We start from the raw sequence: 25127 nt of genomic DNA, 5'->3' as shown, positions 1-25127 counted from the left end.
AGCATTTCCTTCTGATATCTTTGTGACGCCCAGGCTACAAAATATTTAGCGTGGACTGAACCGATTTTTATTATTTATTTTTTTTTTTTCTTGCAGGCATTATCTTTTCATTAAATGACAAGTCAAGCTCCTCTAACCTGAAAATAGATGCTTTGTCATGTTTGTATGTAATCCTCTGCAATCATTCTCCTCAAGTCTTCCACCCACATGTCCAAGCCTTGGTGGCACCTGTAGTGATCTGTGTTGGAGATCCATTTTACAAAATCACATCTGAAGCCCTGTTAGTTGCTCAGCAGCTTGTAAAAGTCATTAGACCACTGGATCAACCTTCTTCCTTCGATGCAAACCCATACATAAAAGATTTGTTTACATGTACAATCAAGAGGTTGAAAGCTGCAGATATTGATCAAGAAGTAAAAGAACGTGCAATCTCCTGCATGGGTCAAATAATATGCAGCCTGGGAGATAATTTGGGAAGTGATCTCCCCAGTACCCTTCAAATCTTCCTTGAGAGACTGAAGAACGAAATCACTCGGCTTACTACAGTGAAAGCTCTAACATTAATAGCTGGATCTCCATTGAAAATAGATCTGAGGCCAATCTTAGGAGAAGGAGTGCCTATCCTGGCCTCATTTCTCCGGAAGAATCAGAGGGCGTTAAAACTGGGCACTCTTTCTGCTCTAGATATCTTGATAAAAAATTATAGTGACAGCCTGACTGCAGCAATGATTGATGCAGTGCTGGATGAGCTTCCGCCTCTCATTAGTGAAAGTGATATGCACGTGTCTCAGATGGCAATAAGCTTTCTGACCACATTAGCTAAAGTTTATCCATCTTCTCTGTCAAAGATTAGTGGCTCTATCCTTAATGAACTAATTGGGCTCGTGAGGTCGCCATTACTTCAAGGAGGAGCTCTCAGCGCAATGTTAGAGTTTTTCCAAGCCTTAGTCGTGACATCAACTGCAAGTTTGGGCTACATGGATTTACTGCGCATGTTGACCGGTCCGGTATATGCCCAGAGCACTTCTCTCACCCACAAGCAGTCGTACTATTCTATTGCCAAATGCGTAGCAGCACTCACTCGGGCATGCCCAAAAGAGGGACCAGCTGTCGTTGGTCAGTTTATCCAGGACGTCAAAAACTCTAGGTCTACAGACTCAATTCGCCTCTTGGCTTTGCTTTCTTTAGGTGAAGTTGGACATCATATTGATCTGAGTGGACAGATAGAGTTAAAATCTGTTATATTAGAGGCTTTTTCCTCTCCTAGTGAAGAAGTAAAATCTGCAGCATCTTACGCACTTGGAAGTATCAGTGTAGGCAACCTACCAGAATATCTGCCATTTGTCTTACAAGAGATTACTAGTCAGCCCAAAAGGCAGTACCTTCTGCTTCATTCCTTAAAAGAAATAATAAGCTCCGCATCAGTAGTGGGCCTTAAGCCATATGTGGAAAATATCTGGTCTTTACTCCTTAAACACTCTGAATGTGCTGAGGAAGGAACCAGGAATGTTGTCGCTGAATGCTTGGGCAAGCTGACATTGATAGATCCAGAGACGCTCCTACCACGGCTCAAAGGATACTTGGCTGCAGGTATGTGTATAAATAGGCATATAGCATGCGGCGTCACACCGCTCTACATAATCAGTTATATTAATGCAGTTACTGCTTCATTGTGAGTGGCTTCTTTTAAGTACCACCAGGGATTTTCTTAAAGCAACACTCCAGTGTTTTTGTTTTGTTTTTTTCTTTCACTGCTGGAGAGGTGCTTTAAATGTAAAGTCCTGCCCCCGTCTTATATTACCCTACTTGAACTATTTCCAGCGTCACTCCGGTTGTTCTCCTGTGATTTGTGACCTGCCAGCAGCTCCAGTGTTTCATGTAGCGCGACGTAGGTCACAACTCAATGTAAGGTCTTACATTTTCCATGTGTAAACACGAATGTATGACCATGCCCATTGTTCTTATGGGGTGTACACAAGTTCATGTCTCTAGTATGGGTGAAAATGGACGTGACACAGATGTGTGATGGAGGCCCAGCTCTGAGATCCTTATTTTGGCTCTCAGACTTGTATTGAGAACATATTTTGCCTTTTGTCCTTTTTAAATAGGCACTGCCAGCCTGGAATGTTAGGACATATTGCCAGTATACGGCATAACTTTTTGTTCATTTGGGGTCTAATCTTCAAAGCCTCTGCCAAACAAAGGGACAGAAGTTTTAGGCATTTGCAGTGCACAATAGCTAGCCAATCGTGTCAACTGTCCCATTTTGATAGTTTAGTCCCACAGGCTCATTCATTGACCTATAAACTAACAAACTGAGCTTTATTCATCCTTCTTGGATCCAATGCTGCCACTTGCTGCCTCTTTGGTCTTTTGATTTGGCTACAACAGTGACGTCACTTTGACAGCGCTGCAGCTAATTGCTGAGCTCAGAGGCCTATATTATTATTATTATTATTATTATTATTATTATTATTATTATTGCGCCATTTATTCCATGGCGCTTTTCAAGTTAAAGAGGGTTTACGTACAACAATCATTAACAGTGCAAAACAGACTGGTATAGGAGGAGAGAGGACCCTGCCCGCGAGGGCTCAGTCTACAGGGAATGGGTGATGGTGAGGGTGAGGACAGAGCTGGTTGCGCAGTGGTGTACTGGATTGAGGGTTATTGTAGGTTGTAGGCTTGTTGGAAGTGATGGGTCTTGAGGTTCCTCTTGAAGCTTTCCACGGTAGGGGAGACATCTACATAGATTTAACTGCTGAGCTCAGTGACTGACTGCAACCCTGTAGATGTCATCCCTACTTCTACTGGTCAAGTGCATTTGTGGTGATAAGGTAGTTTTGGATCCGGGAGGGGAATTAAAGCTCAGTATGTTATTTTAGGACAACTCCTTTTAAAAGCAACCATATAAGCCTTTCATTAGAAGGACTGCAGAAGTCATCTGTACCCTCAACACTTTTAGAAGTGATGGCATAAGAAAAAAGTAGGACAGATGCATTTTTTTTTTTATTTTAATGGGTTTATCAAGTTATCTAAAGTTAGCCATGAACAGATGCAACTTCATACTGAGTATGAGAACAGTTGCTCAAAAAATGACTGACTTGTGGTGATCCTGCACCAACACATTATTGAGCCTACAACTTTGGCATGATACTTGTTTGGGAATTTGTTGCCTCCGCCACTGTAAGCCAAATCAGGCAGGAGAGTATGCCTGGACAACCCCTTTGCAGATTTAAAACCCTCATTTTGTTTTCTTTTCTAATTCTAGGTTCGTCATATGCACGGAGCTCTGTAGTAACAGCTGTTAAGTTTACAATTTCTGATCATCCTCAGCCCATTGATCCACTGCTGAAGAATTGTATTGGTAAGCTAAACATACTGATGAAGGCACTCTCTGTATGTTTAATAGTCAAGGAGGCGAAGTTAATTCATGCAGGAGTGTGTATTTGTCTAATTCACAGAATATTCATAATTACATCTTTTTCACATCCCTACTCCCTACAGTTAGAAATTAAATTCTTTAATTTTATTATATCAACACTTTTTTTTTTTTTTTTTTTCTCTCCAATAGGCGATTTTTTGAAGACTTTGGAGGATCCAGACTTAAATGTGAGACGAGTAGCCCTAGTGACATTTAACTCTGCTGCACACAACAAGCCATCATTAATTCGAGACTTGCTTGATTCTGTGCTTCCTCATCTTTACAATGAAACAAAAGTCAGAAAAGAACTTATACGAGAGGTTGGTGAAAGACATTCTGACTTTTCGACAAATATTTTCTTTGTCGCTCCATTGGGAGACCCAGACAATTGGGTGTATAGCTATTGCCTCTGGAGGCCACACAAAGTATTACACTTAAAAGTGTAAGGCCCCTCCCCTTCTGGCTATACACCCCCAGTGGGATCACTGGCTCACCAGTTTTGTGCTTTGTGCGAAGGAGGCAACACATCCACGCATAGCTCCACTTTTTAGTCAGCAGCAGCTGCTGACTATGTCGGATGGAAGAAAAGAGGACACATATAGTGTCCCCAGCATGCTCCCTTCTCACCCCACTGTATGTCGGAGGTGTTTGTAAGGTTGAGGTACCCATTGCGGGTACGGCGGCAGGAGCCCACATGCTGATTCCTTCCCCATCCCTTTTTACAGGGCTCTGGGTGAAGTGGGATTTACCGGTCTCCAGGCACTGAGACCGTGCTCCATCTACAGCCCCTGGAGAAGATGCTGGATGGAGCGGAGTACATCAGGGACATGGCCCTGCTTCCTCAAGGTACTCTGTGTCCCCGTGCATTTGGCGCTCACACCGCAGCATGCTGGGTGTTGTAGTGCGCCGGGGGACATCAGCGCTGCGGCGCCTGTGCCATGGCCTCATTCAGCTTTGCTGAAGCAGGCTCACTTATGGGAATTGGTCGCGCCGGCCGCTGGGACTGCGGCGCGGCTGGCACTTGTAGTGCGCCGGGGACTTCAGCGCGGCCTGCGCTTTTACGGCGGCCGTGCTGATAACTAGAGTCCCCGGCTTTTGCGGCCTGCTTCCGTTCGTTCCCGCCCCCAGACCTGCCAGTCAGGAGAGGGGCGGGACGCTGGCCACTTCCAGGAATCGGTCGCGCCGGCCGCTGGCAGCGGCGCGGCTGGCACTTGTGGTGCGCCGGGGACTTCAGCGCGGCCCGCGCTTTTACGGCGGCCGCGCTGATAACTAGAGTCCCCGGCTTTTGCGGCCTGCTTCCGTTCGTTCCCGCCCCCAGACCTGCCAGTCAGGAGAGGGGCGGGACGCTGGCCACTTCTATGAATCGGTCGCGCCGGCCGCTGGAACTGCGGCGCGGCTGGCACTTGTGGTGCGCCGGGGACTTCAGCGCGGCCCGCGCTTTTACGGCGGCCGCGCTGTTAACTCGAGTCCCCGGCTTCTGGGCCTAGTCTCCCTTCGTTACCGCCCACAGCCCTGACAGTCAGGGTAGGGGCGTGACGCTGCATAGAGCAGAGCTGAGAGCTGGAGTATGTTTTGCATACTCCACCCCTCTCACTGTGTGCACTGTGAATCCGGATTCCCGCACTTTCTCAGGCACGCCCACGGCTTCCTTCTCTACAAGGACACCGGCAGCCATTAGTGTCAGTTTCTGTACGATACAGAGACAAGTGTGGAAGACCCTGGCATTCTGATAGTCACACAATCGCTGTAACAGGCGTTAAGCAGCACCTGTGGTGCTAACCCCACTAGTGCAGAAGTGCACTTATAGATATGCTTGTACTATATACATTGCACTGTTTGGTCGCACGTTGTATATACCCTCCTGGATTATGCGGAGGAGTTATCAGCATATTCTCTGTGTAAAACAAAGGTGCAGAACCACATGTTTTTCTATACAGCTGGTACAGCATGTACGGCTATACGGCCGGCAAGTACATAGACTCCCATTGTATGCACTAATGGCCAGGGGATGAGGACGGTGTCTGCAGTATTTACTGACAGTTTTTCTGAGACTATGGCTATGATACTAGAAGCCTAGCAGTCCGGACATGTCTCTCACAATATGGGCACTGTTGAATCATTGATCCATGGCCCCCCTCAGTGTGAAGAACTAACAGCTCCGGGAATGTCACACGCATCCCAGAGTCACGGCTCTGCACGGACGTCAGTCCCAGACAGCCTAAGTGGGCTCGCTATGAGCGGCCTCGGTTTCATCAGGGTCCTAACAGAAGGACTCGCTGTGTAATGAGGCGGAAGTAGCGGCTCAGGATTCTGATCCTGAGACCGCTCTCAATCTGGATACACCTGATTGTGACGCCATAGTAAATAATCTTATAGCGTCCATCTATAGAATGTGGGTTATTTCTCACAGCTCCTCCAGTGGAGGAGTCAGCTTCACGTATTTTTCTGGACCACTCTACCTTCAGAGAGCCAGTCCAGGAACACCACGCTTATCCAGATATGCGCTTCTCCAAACGGCTTAGGATACACGTTATCCCTGTCCCCTGACTTGGTCAAGGACTGGACCCAATGTCCCGAGCGGCATCCTCCAATCTCCAGGCTTGTAGCTAGATCCATAGTTGCAGTGGGAGATGGAACTGCAAACTCAAAGATGCCACTGACAGACAGATGGATCTCTGGTCGAAAGCCATCTATGAGGCTGTCGGCGCACCGTTGGCTCCGGCATTCTCTCCCTTGGGGCACTCCAAGCTATTTCAGCTTGTCTTACACAGATTGACACGGTTACACGTACATCTGTGCCGCAGGTGGCATCCTTAACCTCTCAAATGTCTGCATTTGTTTCTTACGCGATTCAGGTTGTCCTGGACTCTGCGACCCGTGCGGCGGTAGCCTCCGCTACTCCGTGTTTTTAAGCAGAGCCTGGTCTGCTCGTTAAGTGAATGGAAGGCAGATTCTGCTTCCAAAAAAAGGTTGCCTAACCAGTTGCCTTTTTCTGCTGACCGACTGTTTGGTGAGCGTTGGATGTAACCATCAAACAGTCCAGGGGTAAGGATTCATCCTTTCCTCAGCCCGGACACAACAAACCCCAACAGAGCAAGAGGCAGTCGGGGTTTTCGGCCTTTTCGAGGCTCGGGCAGGTCCCATTTTTCCTCGTCCAATGTGGACTCAAAAGGATCAGAGGAGCTAAGATTCTTAGCGGGCTCAGTCTCGCCCAAAAAAGCGACAGTCTGAAAACCCGCTTCCAGGGCGGCTTCCTCATGACTTGCGGCCTCGATCGGTAGCAGGCTCTCCCGCCTTGGCGATATTTAGCTGCCATAGGTCAATGACCATTGAGTGTGAGACATTCTGTCTCACGGGTACAGGATAGAGCTCACTTCTCGTCCTCCAACTCGATTCTTCAGAATTTCTCCACCTCCCGGCCGGGCCGCTGATCTTCTGCAAACAGGGTGCACTCTATAGGCAGAAAGAGTGATGACCCCCGTTCCTCTTCAGGAACAAGGTCACGGTTTTTACCCCAAATTCTTTGCGGTACCTATAACAACGGGCCGTTCCGTCCCGTTCTGGATCTAAAAATGCTCAGCAAGCTCGTGGACACCAGGCGGTTCCGGATGGAATCCTTCCGCCATGTCATCGCCTCAAGGTCCCAAGGATATTTCCTAGCATCATTAGGCATCAAGGATGCTTATCCACACGTGTCGATTGATCCAGAGCACTAGCGTTTCTACGCTTCGTTATAGGAGACGAACACCCTCTGTTCGTAGCTCTACCTTCCGGCTAGCGACAGTCCAACTGGTCTTCGCCAAGGTCAGGGCAGCAGTAGTCACAGTCCTGCACTCTCAGGGTCACTCTGTGGTCCCGTATTTAGACGATCTACTTGTCAAGGCACTCTCTTAGGAAACATGCCAACACTGCCCGAACGTTGCGCTAGAGACTCTCTAGAGTTTTGGGTGGATCATCAACTTTTTAAAGTCAGATCCGACCCCGACCCTATCGATAACATATCTAGGCATAGAGTTTCTTACTCTCTCAGCGATAGTGAAGCTGCCGCTAGACAAACAGCATTCACTACGGGCTGCAAGCTCTTCTTTAAGAACCAGTCGCACACATTGAGACGCCTCATGCACTTCCTACGTAAGATGGTAGCAATGGAGGCAGTTCCTTTCGCGCAGTTTTACTGCGTCCACTACAATGGGACATTCTCCGCCAATGGGACGAGGAGTCGACGTCCCTCAACAGAGTCGTCGTTCTTTCTCAGGCGGCCAAGGAATCTCTACGGTGGTGGCTTCTTCTCACCTCTTGGTCAAAAAGAAGGTCCTTCCTATCCCCGTCCTGGGCGATAGTTACGACAGACGCGAGTCTATCAGGGTGGGGAGCAGTTTTTCTCCACTACAGCGCTCAGGGTACGCGGACTCAGCAAGAGTCCACTCTTCAGATCAATGTTCTTGAACACAGAGCAGTGTATCTTGCCCTACAATCCTTCCAACAGCGGCTGGAAAGCAAGCATATCCGACTTCAGTCGGACAGCTCCACAGCGGTGGCATACATCAACCACCAAGGAAGAACGCGCAACCGGCAAGCCTTCCAGGAAGTCCGGCAGGTTCTGATGTGGGTGGAAGACACGGCATCCACCATATCCACAATTCACATCCCAAGTGTGGAAACTAGGAAGCTGACTTCCTAAGTCGCTGAGGTGTGGCCGAAAGAGTATGGTCTCCTCACCCGGACGGGTTTCAGGAGATCTGGCGCCGCTGACAGAGGCCGGACGTCGATCTAATGGCGTCACGGCACAACAACAATGTGCCAGCTTCATGGCACGGTTTCACAATCATCGAGCTCTGGCGGCAAACGCCTTAGTTCAGCATTGGTCGCAGTTCCAGCTACCTCAGGTGCCACCTCTGGCATTGTTGCCCAGAGTACTGCGCTAGATCAAGACCGACTGCGGCCGCGCCATCCTCGTCGCTACAAATTGGCCGAGGATGTTGTGGTACTCGGTTCTGTGGTGCCTCACGGTAGGCTAACCGGGGGCACTACCAGACCAATCAGACTGGCTGTCTCAAGGGCCATTCTTCCATTTGAATTCTACGGCCCTCAACCGGATGGTGTGGCATTGAGTCCTGGAACCTAGTGTCGTCAGGATTACCTCAGGACGTGGTTGCCACCATGACACAGGCTAGCATACCAACGTCCGCCAAGATTGACCACAGGACGTGGAAGATGTTCTTATCTCGGTGCTCGGCGCAGGGTGTTTCTCCCTGGCCGGTTGCATCGTCTATGTTTCCTTCCTTCCTGCAATCTAGGTAGGAAAATGGGTTGTCGCTCAGTTCCCTTTAGGGACAAGTCTCAGCGCTATCTGTATTTTTTCAGAAACGACGACTTCCTCAGGTACGCACGTTCCTACGGGGAGTTTGTCTTCTCAGCACTCCGTACAAGCGGCCGTTAGAGCCCTGAGATCTGAACAAGGTTCTAATTGCTCTCCAGATGCCGCCTTTCGAGCCTTTGAAGGATGTCTCCCTTCCCGTTTTTCACGGGAAGTGGCCTTCTAGTAACGGTCTCGTCTCTTAGGAGAGTTTCCGAGCTAGCAACGCTCTCATACAAACTCCCTTCCTGGTCCTTCACCAGGACAGGGTAGTTTTGCGTCCGGTTCCGGAATTTCTCCCTAAGGTGGTATCCCATTTTCATATCAATCAGGATATCACCTCACCTTCTTTGTGTCCTCGTCCAGTCCATCAATTTCAGAAAGATTTGCATCTGTTGGTTCTGGTGAGAGCACTCAGGTTCTACTTCCCGCATGGCGCTCCTGCGCCACCCGGATGCACTCTTTGTCCTTGTCGCTGGTCGGCGTAAACAGTCGCAAGCTTCCAGATCCACCCTTGCTCGGGGGCTCGAGGAACCAATTCTTGAAACCTACAGTTCTACTGGGCTTCTGGTTCTCTCAAGGCCGAAGGCCCATTCTACCAGAGCCGTGGGTGCATCCTGGGCATTACGGCACCAGGCTACGGCTCAGCAGGTGTGTCAGGCACCCACCTGGTCGAGTCTACTTACTTTTACCAAGCATTATCAGATGCATACCTACGCTTCGGCAGACGCCAGCCTAGGTAGATAAGTCATTCAGGCGGCGGTTGGCCACCTGTAGGAGAGGGCCGTTTGACGGCCCTATCATGAGGTATTCTTTTACCCACCCAGGGATTGCTTTTGGACATCCCAATTGTCTGGGTCTCCCAATGGAGCGACAAAGAAGAAGGGAATTTTGTTTACTTACCGTAAATTCCTTTTCTTCTAGCTCCAATTGGGAGACCCAGCACCCGCCCTGTTTTCTCGGGGTTTTTCTGTTTTTTCGGGTACACATGTTGTTCATGTGGTATGGTTCAGTTCTCCGATGTTTCCTCGGATTGAATTGGTCTTTAAACCAGTTATTGGCTTTCCTCCTTCTTGCTTTGGCACTAAAACTGGTGAGCCAGTGATCCCACTGGGGGTGTATAGCCAGAAGGGGAGGGGCCTTACACTTTTAAGTGTAATACTTTGTGTGGCCTCCAGAGGCAATAGCTATACACCCAATTGTCTGGGTCTCCCAATTGGAGCTAGAAGAAAAGGAATTTACGGTAAGTAAACAAAATTCCCTTCTTTTCCATCTATGTTCTAGCATATTTTATTTTTTTTAGGTGGAAATGGGTCCCTTCAAACACACAGTCGATGATGGACTAGACATCCGGAAAGCGGCCTTTGAGTGTATGTACACTCTTCTTGACAGTTGTCTGGACAGACTGGACATCTTTGAATTCTTAAACCATGTGGAGGATGGCTTAAAGGATCATTATGACATTAAGGTAACGTTAGACTAGATTTCTTTAAGTGAAGTTAGACTTTACACCATTTTATTTTGTCCTGCGAATCTGAGTCCGTATACTTCTCTGGACAAATCCTCTTGCGTGAGCACAGCAGTTGTTTCTCCTCTTCTGAACGATTGGTAGGGGTCTCGACCTGGATTCCAACCGTTCTGCAGGACATTTACACACAGTATATAAAGTGCAGTTACATTTTCTAATTACTGCTGATTACTACTATTGTTTAAACCTTTACTATGCAAGTTGAATTCAGAATCTATTAGTGAAATAGTCTTATTTTTGTTCTCTTGTACAGATGCTGACATTTTTAATGTTGGTAAGATTGTCTACCTTATGTCCGAGTGCTGTACTTCAGAGGCTGGATAGATTGGTAGAACCCTTGCGTGCCACCTGTACAACCAAGGTATCTTACTTTGTTCTCTTCTGATGTATTTTGGACCAGTTCCCTATTAGACTATTTTCACACTTGTTTATTTTGTTCAGTATTTTAGATCAGATTTTGTAAGCCAAAAGAGGGCTTGACCAAAGACTGAGAAAAGGTATAATGGAACATTTGCACCTCTTCTGATTTTGGCTTACAAAAACTAATACAAAACACTGATAAAATTGTTGTAATTTAAGAGTAGTCTCCTGCATTTCAAGGAACCATTAAATACAACCTATACAGCCTCCATTTCTTCTGACAAGTTTTGAATAAATCGACAACTGGGGGCTACAGTTCCCAATGTCAGAGGTGTGTTACAGTCCAATCACATGGGCCAGTGGCTGACTGTAGTGCACAGGGACACACTGCCAACTCGTCACACCCAGTTGTCTATGTACTCATATGCTTTTCTATGAAGCATGATGAACAACACAATAAATGCTCTGGAATTATTCAGTGATGGAAATACATTTTAAAAATGTTTAACTAAAATGTTAAACCTCTAAAAGTAATTCAATCACTGCAACCAATATCCTTTTTATTAAGTGATGAGTACTTTTCTAATTGCTTTAAAGGGGCTGTCCACTACTAGGGACAACCCCTTCTCATTCCTCATGTTTAGCCCCATAAAAAAAGCAGCTTATACTCCCCTCCTGTGCCTGTGTGGTGCCAGCAGCCATGTTCTTGGGGCTCCTGTGAGGTTGCTATTTCACCCAAGCCTTGTGCCCAATGATCGACGACTTCTCTCTTCTGCCTTTGGACGTGTGAGTAATCTACAGGAAGTGAGCGGCCAGCCACAGCTTTCATTTCCTGTTGATTACTCATACGTCCAAAGGCAGGGGAGAGAAGCCGGCGGTGATTGGGCATGGTGATTGCTTGACACCACTAGAACAGTGCCAGCACTGGAAGGGAGTATAGGCTTTTTTTATTTTAAAGGGACAAACCATGGGGAATAAGGGGTTGTGCTAGTAGTGGACAATCCCTATAAACAGATCCCTCTGAAAACCTTGGCTTAAAGAAGCATGTTCACAATTTTTTTTTTTTTTAAATTTCCTAAACCTGTGTAAATGCGTATGCAGTGTAGGACACTTGTATTGACATACTCAAATTGCAGTCTTCCCCGGTTTTGGTCCTACTTTCCCTTACATGTCCGATCACACTGGGATTTGTGAGCTGGAAGTTGCTTCTCAAATGTAAGTGTACAGAGCATAAGTGTGATCTGGAAAAATGGAATGTCAGTCACATGAGTGAGAAGAAAACTGGAGCTGCACTGGAAACCATGAAGATGGCAAGCTTTGTTAACACACTTGCACTACATAACACACATTTTAGATTGGTTTAGGGAATACCTTTGTTTTGAAGGGCTTCTAAGACCTTATTTTGCATTAATATATATCTAAATCCAGTCCTACCTGCAATATCATATATTTACAATTTGTGATATGAAATGTGGGTTTTGTGTATACAAAAAAGAGAATCGAAGTAGGTGCACTTTGCAGTTAAGGCTTAAATAAAGCCTCATTCACAAATCAGTATAAAACACTTAACGTTTTGCATGGTCAGTGGTGAAGGTACGTATATGCGCGAATGTGTTGTCCCTTTGCTAGCCGTGTGACATTCGGATAGCACACACAGCATGAGCTGGTATATTTACCTGTGTCTGGCACTGCTGTTACTTCTGGGTCTGCGGTGAGTGCAGTGAATATGCAAGGAGCATATTGAGCGGGTCTTGAAGCAACAGCAGCACCTGTAAGGAAAGTCTAAAAATTCTTTTATTTTTTTATGTCACCTGTGTTTTCTCTGGTACGTGTCACACGGATCACCTCAGTGTGCAGTCCGTGTGACACCTGTGCCGCTGGCAGATAACTGACATAGTCCATGTCATAACATGGATGTGTGTGCAGACCCGTTGATTTTAGTGGGTCTATGTGTGTCTGTGTCTCATGTGTGAAAACTGATGTCAGATGTACCAGAGACACGGATTTGTGAAGGATGCCTAGAGCATAGACCACTTGATTGACACACTATCCTGTAGGAGGCCACATTGTAGCTGTGTGGGCTATGGTAGGTAAGCTCACTGTTTAGCTTATTTCATAAGGGACATTACGGTATGGTAAAGCTTTGATAATTTATTTATATATATTTTTTTTTAATCTGCAGGTAAAGGCAAACTCTGTGAAACAAGAATTTGAGAAACAAGATGAACTAAAGCGTTCAGCAATGAGAGCCGTGGCAGCACTTTTAACCATTCCTGAAGCAGAAAAGAGCCCTTTAATGAGTGAATTCCAGTCCCAGATCAGCTCAAACCCTGAACTTGCCACAATTTTTGAAAGTATTCAGAAAGATACTTCATCTGCCAACATGGAGTCAATGGACACAACTTAAATATTCCTTAAGTGGGACCATGATATTGAACCATATAGTGCACTGAAATTGACAGGTTCTGAATAAGGCAAACGATTGAAATCTTGCGTATCAAGCTTCACAATGTTCCACATTCTATAAGGAGGGGGTTTGGCTTAATTCCATTGTTGCTTTTTGTAGCCTTTATTCCAAGACTGTTTCCATAATAAAGAAGTTATTGGTTTAGCCATTTTAATGATGGTTATAAGTTAGAATATATTATGTATGGGAATACCTTCCAGCATCCATTTCCCCTCTATTGTTTAGGATTAAAACTGTTAAAACGGACCATAAACATATTTTTACTCCAATTTTGTCTCTGGTTTCAGAGCTTAAAACATTAGGGTTATTTTTGGGGGGGGGATTTCTTTTGTTCCTTCTGCTTCATAAAAGGCTTCTTCTGGCTTGCAGATGAATTTCTTCGTAATATTTATTACATCAGACATAAATGAGAAGTTCCCTTTTAAATTTGTGGTAGAACTGTATCCTTAATCTGCACTTAGATTGCATGACTGGGTTCACACATGCAGTATATGATGTCTGTAAGAGAGCATGCATTTCTACAGAAGCTGCAGATTGTTTTCCATGCAGTTTTATCGTCACCGATTTGACAAGCATTTAAGTGTACTATAACATTGTCCTAGCGTCTTCAATGCAGGCTCCTGATGCTCCACATAACCTATTTCATCAAGGTTTTTAGAAGTGGTGTGAAAATATAGCCTTGGCTGAAGTTGGCCAATGCCAACAAATAAAAACCCGAATCAAATATTATAGAAGTGAAGATAATAATTGACGTTTTGGAAATAAAACAAAATGTTCATACTACATACCTGGGAACATCAATAAATAACTGGCTTATGTGCTCTTTTCATTTTGCATTTGTGTTTCACAACTTTTCAGTTCTATACATTGTGACCATGTAACATAAGAAGGAACATAAAAAGTTCTCCATATAAACAAGGGGATAAGTCTATATTCACTTTTGTAATTGCTCCTATGAGCAAAATAACAAGCAGAGAAACTAAATTTAACTAGTGGACAATTTTACTAGTGAAATGAATAGTATAGCTCCTCGTGTAACAATGTTACCAATCTTATAGTAAATTCGGTGTGCCAGTGCTGAGAAATCAAGCTGTGAAACCACAAATGTACTTCGAGACTGATTTGCATGTGGCTTTAAAGCTTGATTTCTCAGCACTTGCACTTTGGATTACTGAACTAGTATCATGTTTGTTGTACTAGAACCTCGACAGCCATACCTAGTTTTATTGGTAAAATCTGTCTGGCAAGATTCATTACTAGTGATGAGCGAGTGTGCTCATTACTCCATCTAGCATTGGATTTTAAGGCCCTGTGCGCACGCTGCGGTTTTGCTGCATGAATTGCTGCAGATATTGTTCATAACCTTTCTGCAGTCATTCCCCAGCAAAACCTATGGTAAAAATGGTGTGCGCACACTGCGTTTTTTTCCCCCCCACAGGTTTTGCTGCAGAATTTCTGCAGAAAAAAGAATGAGCATATCACTTTTCTGCAGGTACCTGTGGTTTTTGCCACAGATAATGGTAAAAACCACAGGGACCAACCCGCAGTAAAACGCCCACATTTTTGCCGCGGGTGCTGTATTCTGCCAGAGGGTGCGGATTTTTCTTAAGAAAAGTCCATTTGCTAGTGCGCACATAGCCTTAAACTGTTCCAGTTTCCCATTGACTTCCATTATACTAGGTACTCGAGACGCACTCGAAAACCCTGATGCTCGATTGAGTAACTATTCATTATGTAACCAAAATCAGTGGCACTTGACAGACCCCAGTCCAGTATCTATCATGTCCATTACAGGAAAAAATGACTCAGTATATTGCAGTATTTTGGGCTGAACCCACAAAGGAGGCTCCAAACAGCCTCAAGTGCAAATGTGAACATACCAAAGCTGTAATACCAGACAACTGTAGGCAAGTGGGATGGGAGAACAAAATTTTTTTTTTTTTTCTTTACTTTTGAACTGCAATGTAAAGGTTGGTACAGATTTTGTATCTATTAACTAAACATGCAATACTTCTAGGAGAGAATACCTCTGGTATATTAAGAGACTATTCCAAAACCTTGTATGCAATCTCAAAAATACCTACATTTATCTCATGTTGGGTATTTTTAAAAAAAATATATAATTTCAAGGAATGGTTTAAAAAAAAATCATTTGACTCTACCATTTGATCACTGTACATATTACATTTACTTTAAAGCAATCTGGCTTTAAAATGTATCCGAAGTACCAGAAAGCCAGTAGCACGTGTCTACTGTTCAATACTGATTTCCATGTACCTTAAGTGATACTGGTATTTACTCTGAATTTGCTGTATGACTTGGGTCAGATGTTTTATCATAACCACTTCTAACAGTTACTTCTGTAAATGAGATCCCGCTCAGAATTGTAGTTCTCCCACTATTAAAGGTGTATCTGTATTCGGTTTCTCTCTTTCTTATAGGACAGAGAAAAGACTTGCAGACCTGATTTATAAAAACCTACAATACACCTGCTATTACTGAACTTGTATTGAGTAATTGTGGGGCTCCCATTTGTGCACGGCACAAAATTCAAGAGACATTGCAGAAAATGCAGAAGATCTTTCCTAGCCGTTTCATGAAGCACAAGACTTGGCATAGTGTTCCGGTGCATGGGTAATTGATTTTAGATTAGATTGCAGAAGGAGGCTCTAAGGCTACATGCGCATGCTGCGGTTTTTTGCTGCGTTTTTGGCTGCAGTTTTGTCAGAACTTTTTCTGACATTTGACTTCCCAGCAAGGTCTGAGAAGTCAGATTTACTATGCGCACATTGTAGTTTGTCAGCGTTTTGTCAAAAGTTTGTGACAAAAAAATGCAGCATGTTCATTCTTCCTGCGTTTTTGTCAACATTTGTCACAAAAACGCAGCAAAAATGCATGTTGTGAAAAACGCACCGAAAACGCACCTACAATTACAAGCATTTTTTGTGACATTTCCAGGCTCTCTTGATAAGGTGCAGTTTTGGCTGCAGTTTTGGTTGCAGTTTGTGAACACAAAAAGATGCAGCGTGCTCATGTAGCCTAAACCTATGGTACATGTTCATCTGAGTGGTTTTTAAATGTTTTTAAAAATCCTAGATGTCTGCAACATGTTTTGTGTAAATATTACGTGGGCCCAAGAACAATGATATTCTTTGCTCAAATAACGATACATTTTCCTAAACCGCCTATTAAATGACTGCCAATTAGTGGTCATTTAACCTTTTTGCACCAGAGCCTGTTTTTGCCTTCATGACCGGGCCAAATTTTTCATTTGACCAGTGTCACTTTGACAGGTTATAACTCTGGAACACTTCAATGGATCCTTGTGGTTCTGAGATTTTTTTTTCTTTTCCCCATGACCTAGCGGTGAAATTAAGACTATTGTGAAGTACAGTGAAATTAACACACTTGTGAAGTATAGTATCTTATTGCTTTGTGTAAATATTGGAAATTTGGTAATTTTCAAATTTTGAATTTTTATTCCCTTTAAACTAGTTATATCAGACAAGATGGTTAGGAAATATTTCCCACATGTCTACTTTACATCAGCAGAATTTTTTTGAAAATAGATTTTTTTTTTATTAGGAAGTTAGAAGGGTTCAAAGTTTATTGGCAATTACTCGTTATTCCAACAAAATTTACAAAACAATCTTTTTAGGGACCACATCACATTTGAAGTGACTGGGAGCACAAGGTGGCAGAAAATACCCAAAATGATACCATTCTAAAGACTGCACCCTTCAAACTACTCAAAAACACATCCAAAAAGTTTATTAACCCTTTAGGGGCTTCACAGGACCTAAAGCAATGTGGAAGAAAAAAAAAAAAGATAACTTTTACTTTTTCCCACACAAATGTTAGCCTCACATTTTACGTTTTCACAAGGGTAACAGGAGAAAATGCACTGTACAAGTTAGTTGCTCTTTGATTTTTGATACTCTAAATGTGGTGGAAATCTACTGTTTGTGCGCATGGCAGTGATAGTAAGGGAAGGCGTGCCGTTTGAATTGTAGAAAGCAAAATTAAGAATAGATTGTGGACACAATGTCGCATTTGGAGAGCTATGTGTTTTTGTGGGGAAAGTTGACGTTTCTTTTGGCACATAAAAATGTTTGGTCGTGGGTTTTTTTTTTATTATACTTAGTAGGTAGAATTAACATGAAACAGCACTTCAGATTTTTTTATTTTTTTTTTATTAATTTTACTTTGTCCCTATATAGGACTTTAATTTTTCTTAGTCTGATGACTGGTCTAAGGCATAGCCAGGCCCTTTTGCAGAGTTAGAGGGGGTGCTACTGCAAAAAATAAAAAAGGAAGCCTGATAGCAGTATGTGCAGTAGTCTTGTTATCTTAAAGAACCATATTAGCAATTTTTGGTTGCGAGTTAATATGCTTTTCATTTTTTTTCTCCATGCTATGCACACTACTATGTTGCTATACTTTGCGCTACAATAATGCAGGTTCTATCAAGATAATGGTGGAGAAAACCTTGGTGGCCATATCTAGGTTTGCACAAGAACTATATTTCTACAGAGCGTTTGTCTATCAAATCACTGTAGCTGGAGATCAAGCTGAAGGCTGTTAAACCCTAATACTGCAAGTTAAAGCAAGATAACAGTGGAGAAGACCCTAGTGGACCTATCTAGGCTTGAAAATGATAAATCTTCCTACTAAGCATTCATCCATCAAGTCAAGTTGCCATGGTTTGACACTGAGCTGAAGGCTGGTAAATAATAATGATAATGCAGGTTCAATCAAAATAACGGTGGAAAAAGAACCTATTCACCTATCTAAGATCGATCTTCCTACAGAGTGTTAGTTTATCAAGTCGCCATGGCTTGAGATCGAGCTGAAAGCTGTTAAATTATAATAATAATAATGCAGGTTCAATCAAGATAATGACACGCCCGCCCCAGGGCTTTAGGCGATACTCGGAACCGGGCCGCACTAGTCCGGGGATGTCAGTGGTGGCGGGGCCTGACTCAATGACCCTGGTGGTGTCTTTAAATAAAGGGGATGATGATTATATTACAGTGGAATAAAGTTTGTGACGCCACCTGTGGTTTTGTGGCTATGTGGACTGCGCTGCGTGTTTCCCGGGGCAGGTGGTGATGCCGCAGCTGAGGTATTATTGCTCACCACAGGTAGAGTGAGGCCCCGAGATAACCGTTGATTAAATGAAAGGTACATGAGGGCAGGCTGTGACGTAGGAGAAATGGAGACGACACCGTGGCTTTGCAATAACAGTCTTTTACTCACTGTACCGATTCTCAGTTAACAGCCAGATTAGTTCACTACGATATGCTGGGATCCTCAGAGATGGGCAACCACCGATCCTGAATAAGTCTGAGGCAAGTACCGGTTCTCCTTTTTGTTTGCTTTTCCTGGCCGTCTCTCTGCGCTGACTTTCTCCCTCCTGTCCTGCGCCTCCGCACACAGTACCCTGAGCCACGGGCTGCGGACTAGCAATCGGACATCTGCTTGCCTGGCTCCCTCTGGGGACCTTCAAAGTAATTTCTGCCTGCCTGGCTCCCTGGTCCTCTGGCCCCCTTCCAGCAGATTTGTGTGCTGCTTGTGGCGCAAAGGTGCGTACTGACACCATGGCCTCCGGTGTTACAAGGAAGTCCTAAAGTATCGTCCTAGCCTAGGGACCAGGACCCCATTTGCGACTAATCCCTTCACTTCGAGCTACTGTCTGGGAAACGTGACTATAGGGGTATCTGACACACTACCCCTAAGTCACTGGGATCCTTTCTTCCATCTCCTCAGAGTTGATCAGGACCCCTGGGGTCCTCATCCCTGGTTGGTGTCCTGACTGATTCTGCTAACTGCCAATTTTCAAACTTGGCTCTGCCCATTTTACCTCAGAAAGATCACCCACTAAGCTCCACCCCCTGGATCGTTCTAGAGACCGTGCCAAAACCAGACAACTGGTCGCTAAGCATTAATGGGACCCACCCCGGCCCTGATCTAATGTGGGAGCTAATAATTGGATGTCTGCAGGTTTTTGGTGCGTGAACCGATAGATGGCCTTTTTCTTACCCAGGATGGGGCACCAAACCTCTGACTGAGGTGCAGTACCTCTGTGGTGATGGTAGCCTCAGGGGTGCCACACTAATGGTGTAGAAGACCCTGATTGACCTATCAATGCTTGCTCAAGATCAATATCCCTACAGAGCATTCATCCAACAAGTCGCCATGGCTCGAGATCAAGCTGAAATCTGTTAAATTATTATTATAATAATTTATAATATTATAATTATAATATTGCAGGTTCAATCAAGATAACACTGGAGAAGACCCTAGTGGACCTATCTAGCATTGCACAAGATTGATTTCCTACAGAGCTTTCATCCATCTAGTCGCCATGGCTCGAGATCAAGCTAAAGGCCGTTAAATAATAAAAAAAATGCAGTTTAATGCATTATTTACTTATACCTGTAGTTAGATATTCCTAAGAAAGAACATTTGCCAGCAGTCAATAAGCTTTAATCTGCCACATCTACTGAGTGACTGGCTGCTTATTGATTGATTGCACAAAGTTATAGGAAATCCTTGCCTAAAACAATTTACTGTCTAAAATGAATTAATTGCCATCCATTAAATTAATTATACCGAACAGGCATTTCCTTAGATTAAGCACAGAAACTACACTTGGCTTCGCCGATGTAGTGTATGATATTTAGCCAAAGGTAAATTATCTAGTGAAGGAGAAAAGCCCTGTAGGGTAAGTTCACATATAGACGATTTGCTGCATACTCTTCTGTGTCATCTATATGTAGATTTTACTTTTTACATTGCAAAGGGTGAATTTCCTGATGAGTTCCTCACTTATTTGGGCAGAAATTTTCAGGAACCCGGATAGCTTGGTTGAAATCTTATTAATTTTAACTAGTACTGTATTATATTGCATATTCCTCACACCGAAATCTGTGGAAAAAAAACTCCACACCAAATATTTATTTATATATATATATATATATATATACACAGTTAGGTCCAGAAATATTTGGACAGTGACACAAGTTTTGTTATTTTAGCTGTTTACAAAAACATGTTCAGAAATACAATTATATATATAATATGAGCTGAAAGTGCACACTCCCAGCTGCAATATGAGAGTTTTCACATCCAAATCGGAGAAAGGGTTTAGGAATCATAGCTCTGTAATGCATAGCCTCCTCTTTTTCAAGGGACCAAAAGTAATTGGACAAGGGACTCTAAGGGCTGCAATTAACTCTGAAGGTGTCTCCCTCGTTAACCTGTAATCAATGAAGTAGTTAAAAGGTCTGGGGTTGATTACAGGTGTGTGGTTTTGCATTTGGAAGCTGTTGCTGTGACCAGACAACATGTGGTCTAAGGAACTCTCAATTGAGGTGAAGCAGAACATCCTGAGGCTGAAAAAAAAGAAAAAATCCATCAGAGAGATAGCAGACATGCTTGGAGTAGCAAAAACAACAGTCGGGTACATTCTGAGAAAAAAGGAATTGACTGGTGAGCTTGGGAACTCAAAAAGGCCTGGGCGTCCACGGATGACAACAGTGGTGGATGATCGCCGCATACTTTCTTTGGTGAAGAAGAACCCGTTCACAACATCAACTGAAGTCCAGAACACTCTCAGTGAAGTAGGTGTATCTGTCTCTAAGTCAACAGTAAAGAGAAGACTCCATGAAAGTAAATACAAAGGGTTCACATCTAGATGCAAACCATTCATCAATTCCAAAAATAGACAGGCCAGAGTTAAATTTGCTGAAAAACACCTCATGAAGCCAGCTCAGTTCTGGGATAAGTATTCTATGGACAGATGAGACCAAGATCAACCTGTACCAGAATGATGGGAAGAAAAAAGTTTGGAGAAGAAAGGGAACGGCACATGATCCAAGGCACACCACATCCTCTGTAAAACATGGTGGAGGCAACGTGATGGCATGGGCATGCATGGCTTTCAATGGCACTGGGTCACTTGTGTTTATTGATGACATAACAGCAGACAAGAGTAGCTGGATGAATTCTGAAGTGTACCAGGATATACTTTCAGCCCAGATTCAGCCAAATGCCGCAAAGTTGATCGGACGGCGCTTCATAGTACAGATGGACAATGACCCCAAGCATACAGCCAAAGCTACCCAGGAGTTCATGAGTGCAAAAAAGTGGAACATTCTGCAATGGCCAAGTCAATCACCAGATCTTAACCCAATTGAGCATGCATTTCACTTGCTCAAATCCAGACTTAAGACGGAAAGACCCACAAACAAGCAAGACCTGAAGGCTGCGGCTGTAAAGGCCTGGCAAAGCATTAAGAAGGAGGAAACCCAGCGTTTGGTGATGTCCATGGGTTCCAGACTTAAGGCAGTGATTGCCTCCAAAGGATTCGCAACAAAATATTGAAAATAAAAATATTTTTTTTGGGTTTGGTTTATTTGTCCAATTACTTTTGACCTCCTAAAATGTGGAGTGTTTGTAAAGAAATGTGTACAATTCCTACAATTTCTATCAGATATTTTTGTTCAAACCTTCAAATTAAACGTTACAATCTGCACTTGAATTCTGTTGTAGAGGTTTCATTTCAAATCCAATGTGGTGGCATGCAGAGCCCAACTCGCGAAGATTGTGTCACTGTCCAAATATTTCTGGACCTAACTGTATATATATATATATATATATATATATTTATTTATTGATATGCAAATCCGTAAAGGAAAGGACACAGAGACAGCTCTCTGCACGCTGTGTTGGCACCCCCCCACACAATAGGACTAAGGGCTTGAGAAAAAAGGGACTTAAAGTGCCAAGTAACATAAAAAATGGAGCCCAAATCATATTTCATGCATATGAAATAAGTTTTATTAGCGAGAAGAAATACACAGGGGTCACAGGTTGATATATAAAAATATCTATAAATATCATGGGATCAGTGAAAAGTAATGAGGAGAAAGAAAAAGGCACAGAAATTCCCTTTCAAGTTGGTAAAAAAAAGTGTTAGGGGATGTGCGCACGTGTGCGTATTGCATGCAGTTACGCTGCGTTCTGCACCGCAGCATAACTGCATGCGTCCTGCGTCCCCTGCACAATCTATGGAGATTGTGCAGGAGCCGTGCGCACGTGGCCTATTAGAACGCAGCGATTCGGCTGCTGCCCGAATCGCTGCGTTCTAAGAAGTGACATGTCACTTCTTTCGTGCGATTTGCATGCTGTCTATAGGAAGAGGCAGCATGCGCTTCAGAACGGAGCTTTTCAGCTGCGCTCTGAAGCGCACCTTTTAGGTGCGGTGCAGAGCGCACACGTGCGCACATAGCCTTAGTACTCATATGATAGACCTGAATGGGTTAAACCTAATGAAGGTGTGGAAGTGCATCCCATGAGAGTCTTCATATAAAGTGCATAAGTGCTTTAATTCAGGGATAAAAAGTAACTCCAAAAGGTTGGAGAAAACTAAAACCACACAGAGTAATACTTACCCATTAGGTACTTATTAAAGGTGAATGAACGCTCCCCTACACGTCTTGCTAGGGCTTCATAAGGAAGATAATATATATATATATATATATATGTATGTATATATATATATATATATATATATATATATATGTATATATATATATATATATATATACATATATATATATATATATATATATAAAATGAACATATAGTTAAGTGATCATAAACCTTGGCTATCTGTTGGCCATACACAAGCTCGATTATCTCATAAGCATGGAAGGCAAGAATAGAGTTGTGTATTTCCTACAACCAAAAATCCAGCAGTGTTGGATTTTCTCAAGATGCATTTTTGATGCAATAAATTATTGGACGTAGTGGTCAGAATGTAAGACATCTTTAGTATCGTACTACACATACCGCTGTACAGCCCATTCCTAATAGAGCGGGGAAGCATAGAAGTCACAGTGGCTGCTTTAGTCAGTGGGATACAGGTACCTGAAGTATTTTCAAATCAACAAGTATTAAGATAAAAGTACACTCATACATAGTGTGGGTACCAATATAGAATATACATGGATGAACACTTTGGAGGTATCAGGTATATACTGTATCACTTGTAGGTTCCAATGTGTATAATGGAAAAAGAAAATATATCACTAGTGTTGAACGAGTAGTTGACTGTTCGTACTCACTATTCTGTTAGCGAGTACTGGCCGCTACTCGCATATTTGTTACAAGTAGTGGGCGCAATGTAAGTCAATGGGAAATTCTAAGTAGCGAGTAACCCGAAAGCTGTACTATTTGCTACTTGAACGAAAAGTACGGCTTTCGGGTTACTCGCTACTCAGCGAGTATTTCCCATTGACTTACATTGCGCCCGCTTCTCGTATCGAATATGCAAGTAGCGGACAGTTCTTGCTAAGAGCATAGTTAGTTGATGACCATAGTTGATGGTTGCTTACTCACCCCAGTCTCACAAGCTCATTGCCTTGGAGTAACCCTCGACTCTGCTCTATCCTTCAAGCCACACATCCAAGCCCTCTTCAACTCATGCCGATTACAACTCAAAAATATCTCCCGGATCCGTGCTTTCCTTAACCAAGAATCTGCAAAAACATTAGTGCATGCCCTCATCATCTCCCGCCTCGACTACTGCAACCTCCTGCTCTGTGGCCTCCCTTCCAACACTCTTGCACCCCTCCAATCTATCCTAAACTCTGCGGCCCACTTAATCCACCTCTCCCCTCGCTACTCCCCAGCCTCACCACTCTGCCAATCCTTTCACTGGCTTCCCATCGCCCAACGACTGCAGTTCAAAACATTAACCATGACATACAAAGCCATGCACAACCTGTCTCCTCCCTACATCTGTGACCTAGTCTCCCGGTACCTACCTGCACGCAACCTCAGTTCCTCACAAGATCTCCTCTGCTCCTCTCTTATCTCCTCTTCCCACAATCGCGTACAAGATTTCTCCCGTGCATCCCCCATACTCTGGAATGCTCTACCTCAGCACATCAGACTCTCCACTACCGTGGAAAGCTTCAAAAGGAACCTCAAGACCCACCTCTTCCAACAAGCCTACAACCTACAATAGCCCTCAGTCCAGTAGACCACTGCGCAACCAGCTCTGTCCTCACCTATTGTACCATCACCCATTCCCTGTAGACTGTGAGCCCTCGCAGGCCGGGTCCTCTCTCCTCCTATACCAGTCTGTTTTGTACTGTTAATGATTGTTGTACGTATACCCTCTCTCACTTGTAAAGCGCCATGGAATAAATGGCGCTATAATAATAAATAATAATAATAATAATAGTATAGTCAACTACTCGTTGAACACTATATATAACGTATGCATGTATTGCCTCCTAGTGGCCACTAAATAGATGACAGCCTGTAACTTTTTAGCAGTCAACTATTTCACAGCAATATCTTTCTGCTTTTTTATAGCAAATTTCACCATGTAAAAATGAACATTTGGTAAATAATTCTAAAAATGTTTTTCTTTTGCAGGTATAGTTTGAAAAAAAAATCCCAAAACAATAGGCAAAGTGGATTCACTGTGATATGCAGAATGAGATCGGCGGTACATGACACAGAAGGAAAAAACACCAAAGGAGAATTCTTGTGCCGTGCAATACAGTGTCAACTCTGTTATGTTGGTGGCTTTTTCACATGAACGGCTCTTTTCAGGTCTTTCCACTACATTTCTAAAGCATTAAGGTCAGGACTATGACTTGGACGCTACAGAACTATGACTTATTTAACCCCTTCACACCCCAGGGCCTGGTTTTCACCTTCCTGATCAGGCCATTTTTTAAAATTCTGACCAGTGACGCCATCTGAGGTTACAACTCTTGGATGCTTCAACAGATCCCAGTGATTCTCAGATTGATTTTTCATGACATATTGTACTTCATGTTAGTATTGGACGATATTTTTTGTTCTTATTTGTGAAAATAATGGAAAATTTTGCAATATTCAAACATTAAATTTTATGTCCTGAAACCAGTCATGTCACACAAAATAGTTAATAAATAACATTTCCTAC

General features: G+C 43.6%; 1 protein-coding gene across 1 annotated transcript in view; it reads left to right on the top strand.

Annotated features, from left to right (window-relative positions):
• CAND1 (cullin associated and neddylation dissociated 1) overlaps positions 1 to 15553 on the top strand; it is a 28132-nt gene extending 12579 nt beyond the window's left edge. Inside the window, exons 8-13 of the mRNA XM_075344831.1 lie at positions 97 to 1590; positions 3272 to 3367; positions 3575 to 3744; positions 10084 to 10248; positions 10562 to 10669; positions 12851 to 15553. Coding sequence (XP_075200946.1) covers positions 97 to 1590; positions 3272 to 3367; positions 3575 to 3744; positions 10084 to 10248; positions 10562 to 10669; positions 12851 to 13075 — 2258 coding nt within the window. The 3' untranslated portion in view covers positions 13076 to 15553. The remainder of the gene's footprint in view (positions 1 to 96; positions 1591 to 3271; positions 3368 to 3574; positions 3745 to 10083; positions 10249 to 10561; positions 10670 to 12850) is intronic.
• The last annotated feature ends 9574 nt before the right edge of the window (positions 15554 to 25127 follow it).

Source organism: Anomaloglossus baeobatrachus, chromosome 4 (genome assembly GCF_048569485.1).
Source record: "Anomaloglossus baeobatrachus isolate aAnoBae1 chromosome 4, aAnoBae1.hap1, whole genome shotgun sequence".
In the NCBI taxonomy this organism is placed as follows: domain Eukaryota; kingdom Metazoa; phylum Chordata; class Amphibia; order Anura; family Aromobatidae; genus Anomaloglossus; species Anomaloglossus baeobatrachus.
Note: the sequence above shows the minus strand (reverse complement) of the source record. Positions and strands in the feature narration are given on the sequence as shown.